Here is an 18,003-nt window from a genome sequence, read left to right as displayed (position 1 = left end):
AGAAGTTAATACAAAAATAAAACTGTTACATAGTGCAACATGTTTTTACATGTTGTAACTTGTCAGGCATTACAACTAGCAGCCTAGCTCGCCATGGTACATAACAAGTTGGTCCTGCGTAGAGTGGTGGCCTTTTCCCTCATTTTTCTCAGTGTACAATAACAAAATATTTTAGACTTGTTAGTGTTCTTATTGTTATGGTTTTGTACAACACTACTCTCATAAGCCTCTGTTGTCTTATGTCGCCACTGCGTGTCACTATTAAGACAGAGTAACAAAGAAAGATTTTTTTGGAATGTTTATAAAGTCATGGTGGAGATGGACCTGGCACTATTCCCAAGGTGAAAGCCATCCTACTTCTCTCAGACAGCCCTACCAACACCACAGTGTCACAGGCACAGAGGAGTGGGACCGGTTGGGAGTGGGGAATTCCTTGTAGGAACAATCCCAAGCCAATGCCTGGCACAGACCAGCCACCCAGACTTCAGCATAGCATGTGCTAATTTGGGCAAAATCAAGTCTAGTTCAGGGCTGACTATCTCAGGCATACAAAACATCCCAGTGTGCTTGTTCCAGGCCTGACAGATGTTATTTGTAACTTTTCTTGGATCAAAGAAACCAACAGTGTCAGTCCAGAACCACAACATAGGTATTAAGGGAAAATATAGCCATGCAGTCACAATATGACAACAGCCAGGCTGGGATGCATCCTCTCAAGAACTATTTTAGTCCTTAAAGGGGATGTGACAGCCAGAATAATAACAAAGTACAACTTCACCTCAGTGAAAGGGGACTGTCTCCCTAGTGCCCACCGTGTTGCACGGTGTAGCTAGCATATGTGCATGCTACAGCAGGTTATAAAGTTATTCTTTCTTATTTGAAAGTCAAGCTTTGCACAAGGTGAATGGAAGAACAAAGGGAAAGGAATATTTATTGTGAAGCACACACACTTCCCGACAGTGGAGCATCTCCCAGGTCCAACATCAGGAGCTCGCTGGCAGGAGGAAGAAATACTTACACCCAGTAAAACAGCATCAGCAGGAAGGGACAGATGATGACTGCCTGGAGGACCTGCCAGTCCCTGCAGAGGGCAGCCAGCCCTGGCATGAGGAACTGCCCTGCCATCTCGATGAAGCTCGCCACCATGGTGATCATGAATCGGTGCCCGGGAGGACAGAGCTCTATCCCTGAAACACAGAGTACACAGACAGTCAGCCCCCACCAGCAAAGACACCCTCAGAGCAACTCTAGGAAACTTCAAGGGAGGTCATGTCCTACAGGAGCTTTGGTCAAAGCTATGCAGAATCAAATAAGTTTTGCTTCCTCCCATATTTAGGCTCTAGAGAAGCCCATTAACAGCTGTCTGTGGAGCAAACATTGTAACTTCCATATACCTGCTGCATCCTCACTGCCAGATTTCCTTTAGTCTCTGCCTAGAGAAGCATTTTACTTAACAATAAGGTGTTTATTTTTAAAAGGGAATGTATGGTCAAACACAAGCCAAAGATCTTGGGTCATGACTTTTCACAATTCTCAGGAACACCACCTGCCTTCCCAAACAGTTTGCTGGGAGGTGGAAGAGCACAGCTCTCAGCAGGATTCAGGCACCCAGCTCAAATGAGATGCCACCTGCCCACAGCTTAATATGCTCTGACTCAGCCAATTCCAAGCTGGATTTGGCTGAGTGTGTTGTTTCTGGGTTTGCTTTTCCTAATAGCTTATCTTGATCAACTTTCAAACAGGCCAACTTCCCATCTGTCTTATCCTGCCCTCCATCCTTCCTTTTGCTGTGGAGCAATTTACCACCATCACTGGTATCTTCAGTTGCCTCAGCTGTCTTGTGACAAGTGAGTCGATAAAACTCAGTTCACTAGATCAAATGTTTCCTTAAACCCTGAATCCTGCCTAACTTTATTCAGTCAGAAGATGAATTTGTCAGAATCACAGCCTAACAACAAAATTTTTAAAAGTCACAGAAGAAATAGCAAACACAAAAATGGGACTGGCTTGTGGAAACTTTTTCACCAGTAAGACTGTAATAGAGGCCTCTATATCATATTTCCCATTTGCCCACATTCACTTGCACAGACTAATTCTTTAGCTCAATAAACCTGCCACAAATGTTGTGTAGCACTTATTGGAATGCTGATACAGAAAGAGGCCTGTAAACATTTGTGATATGTTGCTGTCAGCATTATTGCTTTTCTATGGCATGTTTCCTGTAGTAGTTTTAAATTAGAATTTAATGGTTATTAAAATTTTCACTGAAAAGCTCTAAGAAAATAGGAAGAGATGACAGCTACTCCTTCATTCACTCTCTAACCTGCAGTTTGCATTTATCACTGTAACACAGATTTAAACTAACTGACCAGGATCAAATGTAGATCAAATGTAGGATTAAACACCATATATTTTGTTCCCTTTCTTTTCAGCCAATACAAAAACTACCGACGGATTTTTACCAATATAAAAGGAAACTGTATCTGTTTGTCAGGCAGCCCAAATTTTCATTAGCCTAACCACAAACACAGCAGCTTTGGGAACAAAAAGGAGAGAAAAAGCTCTCAAAGACTCTCACATGCTATAAAAGGCTTTTACATTTTAATTTGGTAAAAAAGATTAAAACACAGAGCTCCTTATGACATTAATATGGTTTCATTCTTACTAATGAAATATCCCAAGCCTAGGAAATTTTTGTTGTTCTATGCAAAGAGGTCATTTCCGTTTTATTTCTCTAATCTCCAAATATAAAGTGCTTCTGTTTGTTTTTCTAAACCTTAAAGTAACAGTTACACTCCAATATTCCTTCATTAAGTACAAGGTCGAGTTTTGTTGCCATAGAAACAGGAAGTCTGCATTAGATATGTGAGGCTTTAGCATTTCAATTGCATTGCTCAGGTTAGTATCAGGTAAAAATAAAAATAACCGAGATATCAACTTCTATATAAAGTCAGGAAGCAGTGACCAAATAATAAAAGTATATTTTATTAAGTCACTGGTGCACAGAAAAAAACTCTGCATGCAACAGTTACTCATTGTATAGAAAGGAAATAGCTTCAGAGATTGTTTAGCATCTATTTTCTTCTCTGGATTATCACATGCATATGATCAGTTTCTGCCCTTTCCTCTGAAAAAGCTGGAGATGACAAGAAAATAATCCCTGCTCTAGCTGGGTGAGTGTGACTTTCAGGCAGCACTAGCAGCATATGAAATACCACATCTCTGTTGAAATGCTTTACATATTAGGACAGCCTACTGACTTTCCAACATATCTGGCTTCAATTTTATATCATAAAAGATTCAGCACTGCAGTTTTTAGCAGGCATCTATCAGTCAACCCTTTCCCACCCCTGCAGCAAAGCCACCCTCGGCAGCTGCCTTGCCCTAGCAGCAGGAAAGGCACCCAGCTGATGCTCACACTGGGGCCTCCATGCATCCAGGCACAAGGAGACCTCTGCACCTGCAACCATTTCCACCCAGCTCACATGACAAAAATACCAACTCAGATCAAATCACTCCAAGACTGAGATCAGCTTTACCCACCCAAGGCAAATCGAGCAAGCAAGCTCCAGCTCCCCAAATCAATGAGAAAGTTTCCATCTCAGTTACTTTGTGGAGCATGGAGCAAAGCCTCATCATACGCGCTAATCACAGAAATTGTCATCAATACCAAAAACTCCCAGATACATCCATTTGCTCCACTTGGAAAATTTTGTGTGGGCAAGGAGACATGCATGTAAAGGATTTTGTTTCCTTGCCCAGCATTCCTAGTCTATGCAGCTCAGTCAGAGCAGCACATCTAACTCAGAGACCTAAATTTCCCAAAGCCCAGGGAAGTGATGGTATGGGCAAGTTGAAACCTGCATGCAAAGCTGTCCTGCAGTACACGGGCAGTGAGATCAGGCATGCTCAGGACACGTGGGACAGACTCTCTTGCAGTCAACAGGTGCTCAGCAACAGTGGACAAACAAGCCAGACCCAGACATTCCCCTAAGGCAAAACTGCTCCCAGCCTGAGGGCAGCAGTCTTATGTCAGGTGTAATCCAGAGCTGGGCCCCCCAGGCATCCCAGGCACAGGGCACTGAACACATGAGACATGCACAGCATATTGCACCTCTGGCTGGGAAATGTGGGAACCGGGTCCTGGGGCCAGACCTGTTATGCCCATGAGCACTCAGGTTTGCTGGGGTGTGAGTGAGGGAGCTACTGAAGAAGCTCTGCAGCACCTTGGGGGCTCAGCCCCACTGCCTTGTGCAGGAGGTCACTGCCCTGGGCAGTGAAAACCACAGGTCAGACAACAGCTTAACCAGGCAAATGGAACAGGCGCTGGTGACAAGAGGTACAAGGACTTTACATCAGAAAGGGGAAAATGTCTTTGCTAACAGCTTCTCTCCCTGGCACTGGGATGGACAAACTGGGCTGGTATCCTTTACAACAATTTTTCAGGCAACTCTTCTGAAAAGAAGATGGGAAAGTGAGATAAAATCACCTTTAAGTATGCCATATCCTGACATCTGAAATGCTGTCCTTTCCCCTTTCCAGCTGTTTTTTTTTTTCTCCCATCCTCTCCACCTGCAGCTGTGGAAGGAGCAGTTTGGGAACATACAGACAGGACACTGGGAAGAACTGCAGTATTACTGGGTTAACATCAGCTCATGTAGCCACAGAGCATGGTCCTGCATAGCCCACCTCCTCCAAATCCCACCAGGCAAGCTGTCACTGCCATCACTAAGATGCACATCCTGTCCTTCCTCACTCCATTTTGCACTTGCACACTGGTAACAATCTGTTTCAGATTTCAGAAACCCTCTCGTTTTTCTTAGAAGGCTGACATTTATTCTCAGAATATTTGCTCAAGGATGAAAGGCAAATACTTCTATTTAAAAAAAAATAAAGAAGTTAAGTCATTTGCAAATAGCATATCAAGAGGAAAAAGAGGCTACATTGCACTGCTTGAACAACTCTCTAGCATTCACTTTCCCATCTCCAGACCCAAAACACAAAGCAATCCTTGTTCTGCAGCCCAAGTTTTAGCTCTATCTGAAACCACAAGGTAGCAGCTTTTTGTGCCTTTCCAGTGTTCTCTCCCTGCCCAGTTTCCATCTGTAAGCCACCAAGACTGTAATTATATAGGAGTATCCCTCGGAGAAAATGGCCAAGACAAAGAACCTGCTGGCCAACAGCATTCACACTGAAAAAAATCCCCAAGGAGACAGTCTGATTCTAGGTTCACACTCACAGTTGCACATTGTATTTAAAAAAAAAAAAATCAAACAAAATCCCCCAATTTCTGACAGTTTCCCCCATATTACTGCACACCCAATTCTCTTAATTCCTTCCATCTTAGCACTCCTGTGAGACATTCCTCTTCTTCGAAAGGGAGATAAAAAAATGAGACTCAGGTGAAAAACACTCATAATTTGAGAAGGATTCTATGGCAACATAGCTTTAGGTGTAAAATGTGGGACACCAGAAATTCCCAGTGGCAATAATAGCCTACAGCACCAAGGCTGTGTTTGCCTCAGCCCTGCTCAGCCAAAAGTCAAGCGCAGGATGTGACCTGGAGAAAGAATTTTGCATTTGGACTCTGCTTTTCATCAGAGCACAAAAGGAAAGGAAAAAACCTCGAAGAGCATTCAGTTTCCCAAGCTGTTCAGCGCCTCCAGCACGTCCCACCACCTCCATGCTTCCTGAGGTCACCCTTTTGGCACGAGGAGCTCTGCCACCTCCATCACAGTGATCTTGAGGACTGCTGGGAGGTGACCCTGTCCCTGCTGCTGCTGTGTTTCCTAATTCCCACCAAGCTCTCTCAAACCTCTGGGACCTTGTCTTCCTCCAGCACTCTCTGTGGGATTTGCCCTCTGCTGTAAACAAATCGTCTCACTGGATTCTCCTAGAATAACATGGCCCCCAAGCTAGCTTTTGACTGGTTGACCAGATAAAACTGCAGCAAAAACTATCAATAACTCCCAGACAAGTCTGCAGCTGGCTGCTAGGGAGACAGGAAAATAAAATCCAACATATTTGCTTATATACACAAATTTCCCCTTGGTTACTAGACACAAACTTTTAAGAGCTTCAAGCCCTATCCATGGGCTACGTACACTTCCACCTCTCAGTTACCACACTTCTGATTCAGTCCCGGCTGAAGTGGCCCAGGCTAAGCCAACACTCACTCCTGCATGAATTTAGACAAGGAGCACATCATCTTGACTGTCTTTGCTGTCACCAGAAGGAAGAACCATCACATGTAAACACAGTTTATTAGGGAACAGCAAATGAAGTAACTTGTGGAAGTAAAGGTTATCACACACACTGCAGTGCACAGACAACCACCAGTTGATGTAAGCACAGGACAGAGACAGAGTGAAAGGGAAGGAAAAATCTAATTTCCTCTCTGGAGAAATCCAATCCACTGCCACAAAAAGGGAACAGTAATAGACTGAAGCTCCAATGGCTGAGTAAATACTATTATTTTCCCCTAACAGCACATCAGGACAGAAGTTATTCTAAAATACACTCGTGAACTGACACAGGTGCTCCTTCAAAGGTACTTTTCTACACATCATCAATTTGGTGAGAGTTCCTTTGAACAGACACTAGCCCACCATTTAATTAACACATTTAATATGTGTCAAATCAGTCCCTGAGCACTGACATAAGCTGAGCTGACGGAGCCGTCAGGCTGGCACCAGGGCAGGCAGCCAGCACAACACCTCACCAGATGTGCAGCAGCACACTTAATTTCTGACCTCAATAGATTGCCCGGATCTACTGCATGGAGCTGTCCTGATAAGGAAATATCTAATCAGAACAGAATTCTTTCTTATCAAAACTAATTCAGATGACCATTTGGTATACAAAGACCAGGACAGTGCCAAAATTGATGCCAGGCAAAATACCCTTTAGATGCACTGTGGAGCCTCACAGAGAGGAATAGCATGAAAAAAGTAAATATAGGTATACCTCTCATGCAAAATCCAACTAAAAAACAAGGTGCAACCTTCCCTCTCTTTACTTTCCACATGCCTGACTTGCTCCTGTAAGGCACAAATGAGTAACATGCCATCCCAATTTCAGGCCTGATACTGCTCAGCTGTGTCAGGGTATCTTAGGAGGAGCTTTCTGAGCTGCAGACAGTGTGTAGCTACCCACAGGTGGAGGGTTTGGACCACAGGCACGGAGCCAAGTTGGATTTAATGCAGGGTGTTTACTCAACCCTCATTAACTCAGTTGCAGGAGCTGTGGACTTTCCAGGCACAATGTATATGCAGCAAGGCAGGGCAGGGCAAGGCTGATCCCGATTCCTGCAGGGACAGGAGACCCTGAGCAGAAGCTGCCTGACCAGTGTGTGGGATGCAGAGATGTCTGCAACCATTCCCTGGATGCAAGCTGTTGTCCAGGGAGCATCAGTGGCAGGGAAAGAAGCACGTGTCATTCCCCCCGTTCATCCCATGGCATCTGCATTTGCCAAGTTTTACATTGCACAAGACAAACAACATCTTACCAAGCAGATGGCTGACTGCATAAGAAACCTTTAATACACCATGCTGCCTGTCATATACAAAGCAATAAACCCAAAGAAATGTTAAATCACATTTGAGGTGCTGCAGTTGCCATCTATTCTACTTCCAGAGGAAAGCAGCAGCAGCATCACTGCAGCTCCCAGCCAACACTGACTTTTGGTGACAGTTCCTGGATGTGAATAACAGCATTCTGAAACAATACAAGGAGAATGCCCCTGGAAACCTAAACAGCAGGGACAAGGAGCATGAGAAATGGGTAGATACAGAATGGGTAGATACAGAACACAGAGAAATTTATAATTTCAGTATAAAGATGGCTTAAATTAAATGCAATTTAAAAAGTGATTAAAAAGCTTTACCATGAGATATGTTTTTATGCATGTTAATTGCCATCTATAAAAAAAAATTCTCCTCCACCTCCAGTCTAAAATTTCCTATCCCCCTTTTGATACTCTCCAAACCCATATAAATGTTTGATTATTTCTGCAAAAAACTGAGATTGCACAGAAATATATGGGACTCTTTCTTGTTCCAAAAAGGAGGCTTTCTCTAAAGGAAATGCACAATTGGTCACAGCAATGTTTTGCAAACCTAACACCTCTGCTGTTCACAACAGCTGGCGCCTTTTCTCTTAGTAGGATCTAAATCATTATTGACATCTTTTTGACAGGAATGTGTATGAGAGGAGCTGAAACAAAAACTGATGTGAGATGTATCAGAGGAGCTCATTTTCTTTGATGCTTTAGTTGAAAGGGATCTGCATCTGTATTTGTTAGCGAATTTTTAACAACATTGTAGCTACTTAAAAAAAGAACAGAGAAGAAATTCAATAGCTGGAAATCTGCACTTCTCTTAATTTATCAACTGACAAACAATATTCCAACAGCAAGCAGCTGTTTCAAAAGCTCAGTTTGCAACCTCTAGATGGATGATGGTCCTCAAAGAAGCAGAAACAAAGAAAAAACAACATAACACCTTGTTTCAGGTCTATTAGACACTTCCCAGCTTACTGAGACAGCAGGGCAGCCCCTCTCTCTGCAAGCACTGATCCCACATGAGGTGCTCCTTCAAGGAGGATTTTTTCACCATTACCATCATGCTATTGGATGAGTGAATAGATGCACTGGGCCCTGGATTTGAGGACATTGTCAGCAGAACTGCACATTGCTAACAAGAATTTGACACGGGAGACTTGAGTTGGTTGCAGCCTAGCTTATCAAACAGAAGAGACAAGCATGGAAGAAAAGTAAATGGAGGACCAAGAAAAGTACTTGGTGCTTTTTAGGTCATAATAAAACTTTGCCTGCCCTGCACCCACTCCCTCAGATCAAAGGGAGACAGCTTGTCTGAAGCTCCTCACATCCAGAGGCACAACCTGGAAAGCACCTTGTTCCTTTCTCTTGTGTCAACTTCATAACAAGCCCTGAATGGGATTACATACAGAGTCTAAGCAAACATTGGGTGCTGTTTATTAAACTCTCATAAATACAATTGTAACCCCATACACATGTGCAGATATATAAACATACACACATATTTATGGATATGTGTGTATATACACACCAATATAACTGTAAAGGCAAAAGCCCCAAGCTCCTTTTCCTCCCCTGATCCCCCTGTGATGTCAGAAGCAATCAGTGGAAATTAGGGTGATGTCCTGAATAACCCATCCCATCTCAGGGGACCTGAATTGCTCAGGTGGCACCACCATGTCAGAGAGAGCCCGGAACACACAGCACTGGCTGAAAGCACCAGGGCCAGCAGAAGTGCAGGCGATTTAATCAAAAGCAATTAGTGAGCCTCTTTGTGAAGGGCTGTCACACATTTGGCCCCCAGGGCAGCCTCGTTTTTAAAGATTTATGCCAGGCACTCTGGATAGATATTTAATGAACGCTGTGAAAGGGGAACTGCAGGGATGCAGAGCCAATGAGCTGCTGTGTTTTGGGTGCTCTAAGCAACACATGCATTCACTGGAGAAGGAGGTGCTACTCAGACTAAGGGGTGACTTTTGCATTAATAATTCTCTGGCTTCAGGGCTCAGCATTAACCCTGACACAGGTCTGGGGAAGGCAAAGTCAGGCAGACAGAATTGAGACACCCACCCAACAAGGGAGAGCCATGCTGAACACTGCACACAACCACTGTGCCTGAATAAGAACAAGCAGGACAGCCCCTGGTCAGATCTCTAATTTTAAGCCCATGAGGATGAGGATACAAAAAGAAAAATGAGGCTGTGGTAATGCATAGATGGTGAGAAACCTTCTGATACAATAGCAGATGGTGCACAGTTAGAAGTAGTACAGATATTGTTTTTTCTCTTCCATTTCCCAATGAGCTTTTATCTTCAAAGTAACATTTGGAAAGAAAAAATATATTCTAGGGAAAAAAGAAAAGAAAAAATATATTCTAGGAAAAAAAGAGGAAAGACCAGTGAAGATTTCCTTTTGGTTTATTGATTTTAAAGTGAAAAAGACATGACATCCAACCTTGGGAGAAAACCTGCTTCCTGAAGCAACGAAAATTCTATTTTTCATTCAAAATCAAGTCTTCCATCTCTAGTTACAGGCTTTTATTCCTTATGTTAAATGCATGATCTCTGTGCTGTAGAGAACACTTTCCACCACTCTGCACACACAGAGGGCTCTGTATGGTGGGGTCTGCCTGTGGCTGGTTTGTGGGCAGTTCTGCAGTTCAGCGTGTGATCCAATGGGCACGGTGACGGTGCACAAAACTTGTCAGGGAAAAAGCATTCCCTTTCCAGCCCTCTCCAAGCACATCTCTGCAAGCCAAGGGTAACTCAGCAGGGTTAGCATTTGCAGGTGCACACACACAGAGGTGAGCACAGTGGAACATCCTTCACTGTGCTGTTGTCACATACGACATAAAATGACCTTAGCACTGCCAAAGCTTAAATATTCCTTAAATTTCTTCCTTGCCGTCTTTAAAAATACCAGACAAAAGCTTTTGTGAAAGCTTTTTTCCTGTTAAGTACCAGAATTCTTTGATTTGGTAAAACCTGATTAGACAGTGAAGAACAATAAAAAGGGAATTGGCATTACAATGCCTCCAGCATCTCATATTTGCATGTAAATTGCTGTGCTAAGGATGTCTGTGCAATAGCAAACCAGACCACCCAGAAACATCCACTGGGATTCAAAGTTTATCCAGAATCAACCCTGAAAAACATGTGAGTTTATTCGAGAGTTTCTCACAGCCAAGATGAATATGCAGCTTCATCAGTTTTAAATAGTAATATCTTGTTAAACCTGGGGTAAGAAATAAATGTTTTTGCTGAATGGATGGAAAGCCTCCTCTTGCTTTGCAATAACTTTGGAAAAGAGAATGTTTCATCACATCTTCCTTCCATGAAAGCTGGCAAGTAGGCTGGGAATAGATGGATCTTCCTGAGTAGAAGCCATCCTCCCATGGGTATGTTCACTTTTCTGTGGTGAAAGACTTCTTTCAAGAAAACTCCTGCCACTTACAGAAGAGTTCAAATATGGCAACACTTGCTGAGTTGTTCCAAATAAAACTAGAATAAATTGCTGAGCTAATTAATAGCCCAACATTAAAAGGAAGCCCAGCTCCTTGGAAAGAATCCAGCTGCAATTCATGAAAGCGGATTTCACTTGTTTCGATTACAACAGCAGTAGACTTTGTACACACCACAGCTACAGCCAAAATTGTGAAGATATATGCCCATACCTACACCTTGAGAAATGAATGACTCCTAACCTTCTCTTAGCAGCACCTGCTTCTCTATGTGAATTTCTGTCTCAAATGCAAGCTCCTGGTGTTGTGCTGTACCTGTGGTGGTACAAAGCCAAAGATAAGAGCTGTGCATAGAGATTATGCTGTCCAGGAGATCACCCAGCAGAGCCTGGTGTAGACTTCACCTTGCCTAGGGACAGTCAGCTGTACTCTTAAGGTCAGAGGATCTTAGGGAGGTTCTCTCTGTAGTAAGTTTGCTACTGACTTTGAAGATACATGCACATTGCAAGCAGTTTCTCCATTATTTGTGTTTTTATTTGTGCATCAATACTTTGATTGCTTATAGTACATAAATGGCAACACGAATCTTATGTGCTGTTTCCTATGCAAGGGTTGCATTGTATGTGGTGTTAGATCATCCCTCCTAAGAGAACAGTTTCAGGTACTTCAAAAAAACCTCCTATATTTACCACCCTTTTGTAGCAAGAGAAAAAATGTATAGAAGGTGGGAGAGTGAGAGAGAATGACAAAAAGAAGATTATGGTCATGGGAGGGGAGAGACATAACTAACAGGAGGAGTGCCCCTGGCTCATCATATCAGATTTCCTTCCCACACTCAGCTTTGAATAAATCATTCCATTGCTTGGCACAACAGAAATAATTCAGTTACTGTTTCCAAATTTTCCTTTGTATCTTCTTGCAGAGCCAGCAAGGGAATAAAAAAGGGCAGAACTGGAAAAGTACAGGAGGTGAGATACAATTTTCAACTCAAACACTGGTTTGCTTCCTAACTGTATTCAGTCACGTACAGGAACATGGGAAACTACATGAGAATTCCTATCCGTGAGAAAAATGCTGAGAAAAATGGGAGGAAAAAGGCCTTTGTGGCTGATCCTGCCTTTCCTGGTGTGACAGGGGATCCTCAGCGCCCCCATGCAGGGCTCAGACACCACCACCTCCCAGGGCAGGTCCCTGTACCTGCAGGCACACAGCAAACCTGAGCACACTGTAGGCATGTGTTCCTCCTGGTATAAACAACACAGGAATGTCTTAGGGGCTTGAATATTTCCCAGATCGGGTAACCACACATCCAACAGGACAGGAAACACCCTCCACGACTCCAGGGCAGCACCATGCACATGGCTCAAGGGCAAAGCATCCCCAGGAAAGGAGGGCAGAGCCCTTTGCCAGACCATTCACACCACAAGCTTCCAAACTACTTTCTCAAACACTTGTGGGAACAAGGAGGAACTGAGTTCAGGCTACAAACCTGTCTAACAAGTTGCACAGTCCAATTAGGAAAACCACCTGGTAGCTTATATCCAGATTTTACCAAGTCAGCAGCTAAAGAACTATATCCAAAAGGTATTCTGGGTTACATGGGAAGTAAGCATAACTAAATCTTAAAGATCTGGTTTTGCTGAAACAAAGTCTGTGAACATGTAATTTGAAAAAATAAAATTAATGTTCACTTATATTTGTATATGTTTATGGAAGCAGAGAAGACAAAAACTGCTCTCCCACCTTGCTGAGAAAGCTAGAGAAAGCTGCTGCACAAGGCTGTCCAGCACTGGACAGTAAGCAGGTCTCTTCACACATCCCCGCCCACTTGCATGATGTTCCCAGACACAGGGAAGCTTTAATCACTGTTTTCTCATCTAAAAACAGGGCCACAGCCAGAGGAACTGGAAAACTTGGAATTCAGGCTGGAACCACTGAGCACCTGGTCTGCTCCAGGTGGCTCCTGAGGGCTTTGCATGGGGAAGCACCTTCCTTCAGGTGCCTCAATGCAGAACACCAGATTTAAGCTCAGGTTTTTAAGAAAGGGCCTTCTGTTATCATCACAATTTGGTTATTTAACAGCAATATGAGGCTATATATGGCTGTGCCACAATGAAATACAGAATTTAGAAATTAGAGCTACAAAATTAACAAATAAATAACAATTCAGTTAAGCCATTTCTTCAGCCACTTCCTCACATTTATAATTTAGCAAGATGTTTCACACGGAAGCAGAAATATCTTTTCTACCAACAGTATGAATAGACAGAAGTAAACAAAAAAAATCCCTTTTCTAAATAAACCAACTTCCTTTCCAGCTCTTGCCCAGAGGAGAGGAAATGTCAGGCATTCACAAAGGCTGGGTGACATAACACCCTGACTCCCTCCAGGTAAGTAAGGTGCCAGATATCTGCAGCAGAAATGTCGGAGCGGCCCAAGGCACACAGAAGCTGCCCAGCCTTGTATCCAATCTCAGCACGGTGCCAGGAGAGGGCACAGGTACCACCTTATCCTGGAGCAGCAAGCAGGGAAGGTCCTGTTATTTTGCTTGCTCTGCCTCTTGCACCCATTGTGCAGAACCAGTGCACTGGGGGTGAAATAAAAAATTACCTTTTTATGAAGAAAAAAATTGCAAAGCAGCTAATTAGCTTTTGCCCTCTGTTTACTCTGCAGCAAGAGACTCTGAGCTCCCAGGGCACCGGCATGGCTGTCATACAGTAAAGCTCACTCCCTGCCCTCCCTCCCTGCATGTTCCAGCATTCACTGCCCGAAGGTAAATTGCCAGTAAATACAGAGGATGGATACTCCAACAACACACAATCAAACTCCAACAATTTCACTACCAGTAATGAGTTTCCCTCACCCCAAAATCCAGACATCACACACCCGCACCTTTGTCTACATAGAGTTAAGTCATTTGTATAACCTTCATCTGGAAGTGGTTTTTCTTTTAACCTGACCAGGAGCTGTTGCTCAGATCACTTTGCACCTGACTGCTGTGGGGCTATAAATAACACATCCACAACACAGCCTTGTACTCACATGCATTTGATTAAAATAAAGTCAACTAAAAGGCAGACCACCTTTGAAATGGAAACAAATGGATACAGAAGGGCTGAGGAGTTGAAAGACAGAATTTCTGAGCTAGTTACTACAGGCTGACATCTCCATTGAAGGTCTGGTATCACCAGCAACATTTCTGCATAATCACATAAACAAAAATCAAAGCAGAGAGAAAACTCTAAATTTTTAGGGGGTGTAGAATTGAGAACAACACATCAATGTAATAACAACAATACCACCACCACCACCCAGGGACAACATAACCACATAAATATACGCACTTATGACTGGCAAAAAGTGGTATGCAAGCCCCTAAACGGAGAAGACAAACACTGGTAAACAAAAATGGAACTAAGCAAATGATCAGCCCTGCCTTGCCCCAGGCTGGCAGTGCAGCTCACTGGCAGGCTGGAGATGGCTGAGCCTTGTCACTTGTGGCCTTCCTCCCTTTAAGAGAACTCAATTGATAGCCAGTTTCAGAACTCCAGATATGAGAAATTGGATGCATTGATAGGTTTTAGGCAGCATAGCTTGGTTTTAATATTGACCCAGCTGACTGGCAAAGAATCCTCTGCAAACAGTAAGGAAGATTAAGATCTGAAGTGTGGCAGCAACTTCATTTCCAAATCCTTCTGCAACAGAGGAAAACTCCCTGTGCAGTTCACCACACAGAGGAGAGCGGGGAGCAAAAAATATCCAAGCTGTGTTCAAAGAAGGAAAAGTGTAGGCGTGCAGGGCTTGCACTGATTTATTACTGGCTTATCAGCAGCTAACATATAAAACCAACTATAAAAGCAACAGATGTAAAATATTTTCTATTTTAAAAATCACTGCACACTCTTCCTTCCTAGAAGGTAGAAAAACTAAGAGTTGACTTTTCAATTTGAACAAATACCTCCACAATCATAACAAAGAGGGGAAAAATGTTAAGGAGGAAGAAAAAAAAAACCCAAACCCAGACTTGCTCTCCCTCACCTAATCACAAATAACATAAAAAGGGTCCTTGCATTCAAGTACAGATCCTAAATACACAAACTCTAACCTTCATTTTTTGTGAAATTGAATTCATTGAGAGGCATGCAAAATAAATAACAATGTTTGAAATTTTTGCTAATAAGGACATCTTCATGTCTAAATATGAAAAATATATCACATTTAAAGCTCTAAACCTAACCATTAATTTTCATACATTACACCAGATTCAACTGCCTGTTAAAAGGATCTTCCCTTTTACTCAGTAGCCAATTATTCATTAACCTCCTAGAAACATTCAAAGCACAATTTATTTCAGAGACAGATAGGAATTTGTAATTATAAAGATATCTGAATTTAATTTTTTTTAATGACAAAAACAAAACATGAGGCAACAAGACACCTAACTGGCCAACATCAGGATGAGCTCCATAAAAATAACTTTGGGCATGATTTTTGATATTGAAAGACCCATATGATCACAACATCTGCAAACATTTTCAACTAATGAAAGTATGACCAGAAGGAGTCTTACATTAAAACCACTCCTGCAGCCTGTGAAACAAGGACCTGGATCCAATGCTTCAGTTATACTTTCACTTAGTGACTGACTACACTATTTCTGCTTCAACAAAACATGTTGGATGTTAAAGGAGCCAAACAGATATTTGTACCACTACAAGCATCACCAAGTGCAACAGACAAGGCTTAATTAAGAGTACAGTATATATCCAACCACCCTAAGAACAAGTTTCTCTTGTTTATACACCACCAGGTATTTCAGATCAAACAGGAGAAAGTGTCCCTGTTCCAACCCCTTCCTTCCATGGTTTCACACATAAACCACTTAATGACTATGTGCTGCAGCATATGCAGTCACTTAATATTTATCCACACGTCCACTACCTACCTTGTATCACCAAAGGAGCCTAATACAAAAACTACTGACTCTTAAAATATGCATCAGTCTTTTTGCTTAGGGGCTGCCAGCTCCTGGGACAGGGTAGAGCAGCTTTGTACAAATCCACTGTAATACTTCCTTTCCAGCTCAGAATAGCGGCAAATTAAAAAACAACAAAAATCCCCCCAAACCAAACCAAACAAACCAACCCCCAAAACAAACAAACAAACAAACAAAAACAACAAAAAAACCCCATTACCTGAAATGAGATAGTGAATTTACCTAGGGTATGAATGTGGTTTGTAACACACCTTCACTATGAATGCAGCTTGTAACACACCTTCACTATGAAGTTGTCTGGGTTTCTCTTTCACATCTTGCCAGAAAGGTAGTGGGCTGAGGGAAGAGTATTTCATCTTCATGTCCTAACTTTTCTGACTCAAGTAGGGCAACTACTACTGGTCTATGGATTTTGGAAACAATTCATAATGCTTCAGAAGAAAGAGAAACTACACATGCTTCAGTATTAGTAAGCATCAGAATGCAGCTGACTTATACTGCACTCTCCAAAAACCAGGCAATTAAAATATCCAGTCTCCTAAAGATTCACAGGTTGGGCCCCACAATAGCTGAAGCAAGTTTTGTAAAGTTCAGATGGCTACAAGTTGAGAGCAACAGATAATATTTGAGACATGATTTCATTCTGAATTCAACAGAACTAAGATATCGTATTAATTAAAACCATGTTTGAAAACAGCTAACTGCACAATTCTCTGGGGTGCTGTTTGCTGCTGGGACACTCAGACTATTTGATCCCCTTTTCTGGAAAATGGACTGCAGTTCTTCCACTTCAGTGAACTTCTCCCCTCTTTCAAATTTTTTTTTTGCAGTGAGAACAGAAAATTATTTTGGCATTAAAGCGGGGTTTTTGTTAGGTTGGTTTTGCTGCTGTCTTTTCTTAATAAAAACAAATACAAAACTACTGCAAGCTTTAAGCAGTGATAAGTAAGAGCAGCAGTGGGCAGTCTCCAGCAAGGGGGTGGCAGACCTTTCTGCAAATGCAAATATATCTGAGAACACCTTGTGCACACTGGATCTGGCCACAGGGTGCCTGGAAGAAGCCATGCATGGCCATGGTGCAATGAGCAGCATCCCTCCAGCACAGGAGTTTTTGGGTGTTTGCACAAATGCCAACCCACTCAGGGCACTCATCCCTGCCCCAGATCCTGTGGCTGCTTTGACACCAGGATGATGGTGGAGGCCACGTGGGGAACAGAGCACATCACAAGAGTAGGAGCAGGAAATGAAACAGGGGGAGCAGGGATGGCAGCAACCAGAGGCACCTTCTCTAAATATAAAGAGGAAAACAAAACCCCAAATTTGGGGCTAACCCTGCCACACCAGATGTCACTAGTATCTCAACAGCAAGCTGTTATTTCAGAAAGACTGTTGCTTGTGCAGCCCTGGGGAATGATGTTTGTCACCAAAGCACCACAGGCATAGCAGAGGAGTAACTTATGTTCATGAAATATGATCCTCATCACATTCCTTGTCAGGTGAGCAACCAAAGCACTGAATTCCCAAATACATGTGTAAATATAGATGAGATGGGATGGGTAAGGTCTCATTTCCATAATGCTTTAAGATAACTAGTGATGTCTGCAAGTATTATAGATTTTTAGATGAAGCACTTCATAAAAGAAATCACAAAAGTCTAATATTACCAGCATTTCCCACACATACTACTCCTTGAACCAACTGATCCCTATAATAAGTTACACACTGAAGGGTATGAAGATTCAAAGCCCAAGATCTAATGCACTTTATATAGGATTAGAAAAAAGCAAAGCCATGGCTGAAAAAATTAAGTTCTCTGACTGCATTCCCCATGAGAAGCTCACTACAAAGCACTGTACGAGCTCCAAATGTGAATGTCTCTTGGAGTGAACATAACAGCCTGGAACACTAAGGGGCTTAACATCTTTGGAACGAAACAAAGAGAGGCAAGAGAGAAATAACTTAGTACATTCACAATGCTGGCAACACAGC

The 18,003-nt window shown here is 42.6% G+C and overlaps 1 protein-coding gene across 3 annotated transcripts in view; it reads right to left on the bottom strand.

Annotated features, from left to right (window-relative positions):
* The window catches only part of SLC22A23 (solute carrier family 22 member 23), a 109,594-nt gene that overhangs the window by 34,089 nt on the left and 57,502 nt on the right, over positions 1 to 18,003 (bottom strand). For all 3 annotated transcript variants that reach the window (XM_066558919.1, XM_066558904.1, XM_066558912.1), the window contains exon 4: positions 1,019 to 1,187. In XM_066558919.1, coding sequence (XP_066415016.1) covers positions 1,019 to 1,187 — 169 coding nt within the window. The remainder of the gene's footprint in view (positions 1 to 1,018; positions 1,188 to 18,003) is intronic.

The sequence above is a fragment of the Molothrus aeneus genome, chromosome 1 (genome assembly GCF_037042795.1).
Source record: "Molothrus aeneus isolate 106 chromosome 1, BPBGC_Maene_1.0, whole genome shotgun sequence".
Classification (NCBI taxonomy): domain Eukaryota; kingdom Metazoa; phylum Chordata; class Aves; order Passeriformes; family Icteridae; genus Molothrus; species Molothrus aeneus.
The sequence above is the reverse complement of the archived record's forward strand: the minus strand, read 5'-3'. Positions and strand labels throughout refer to the sequence as shown.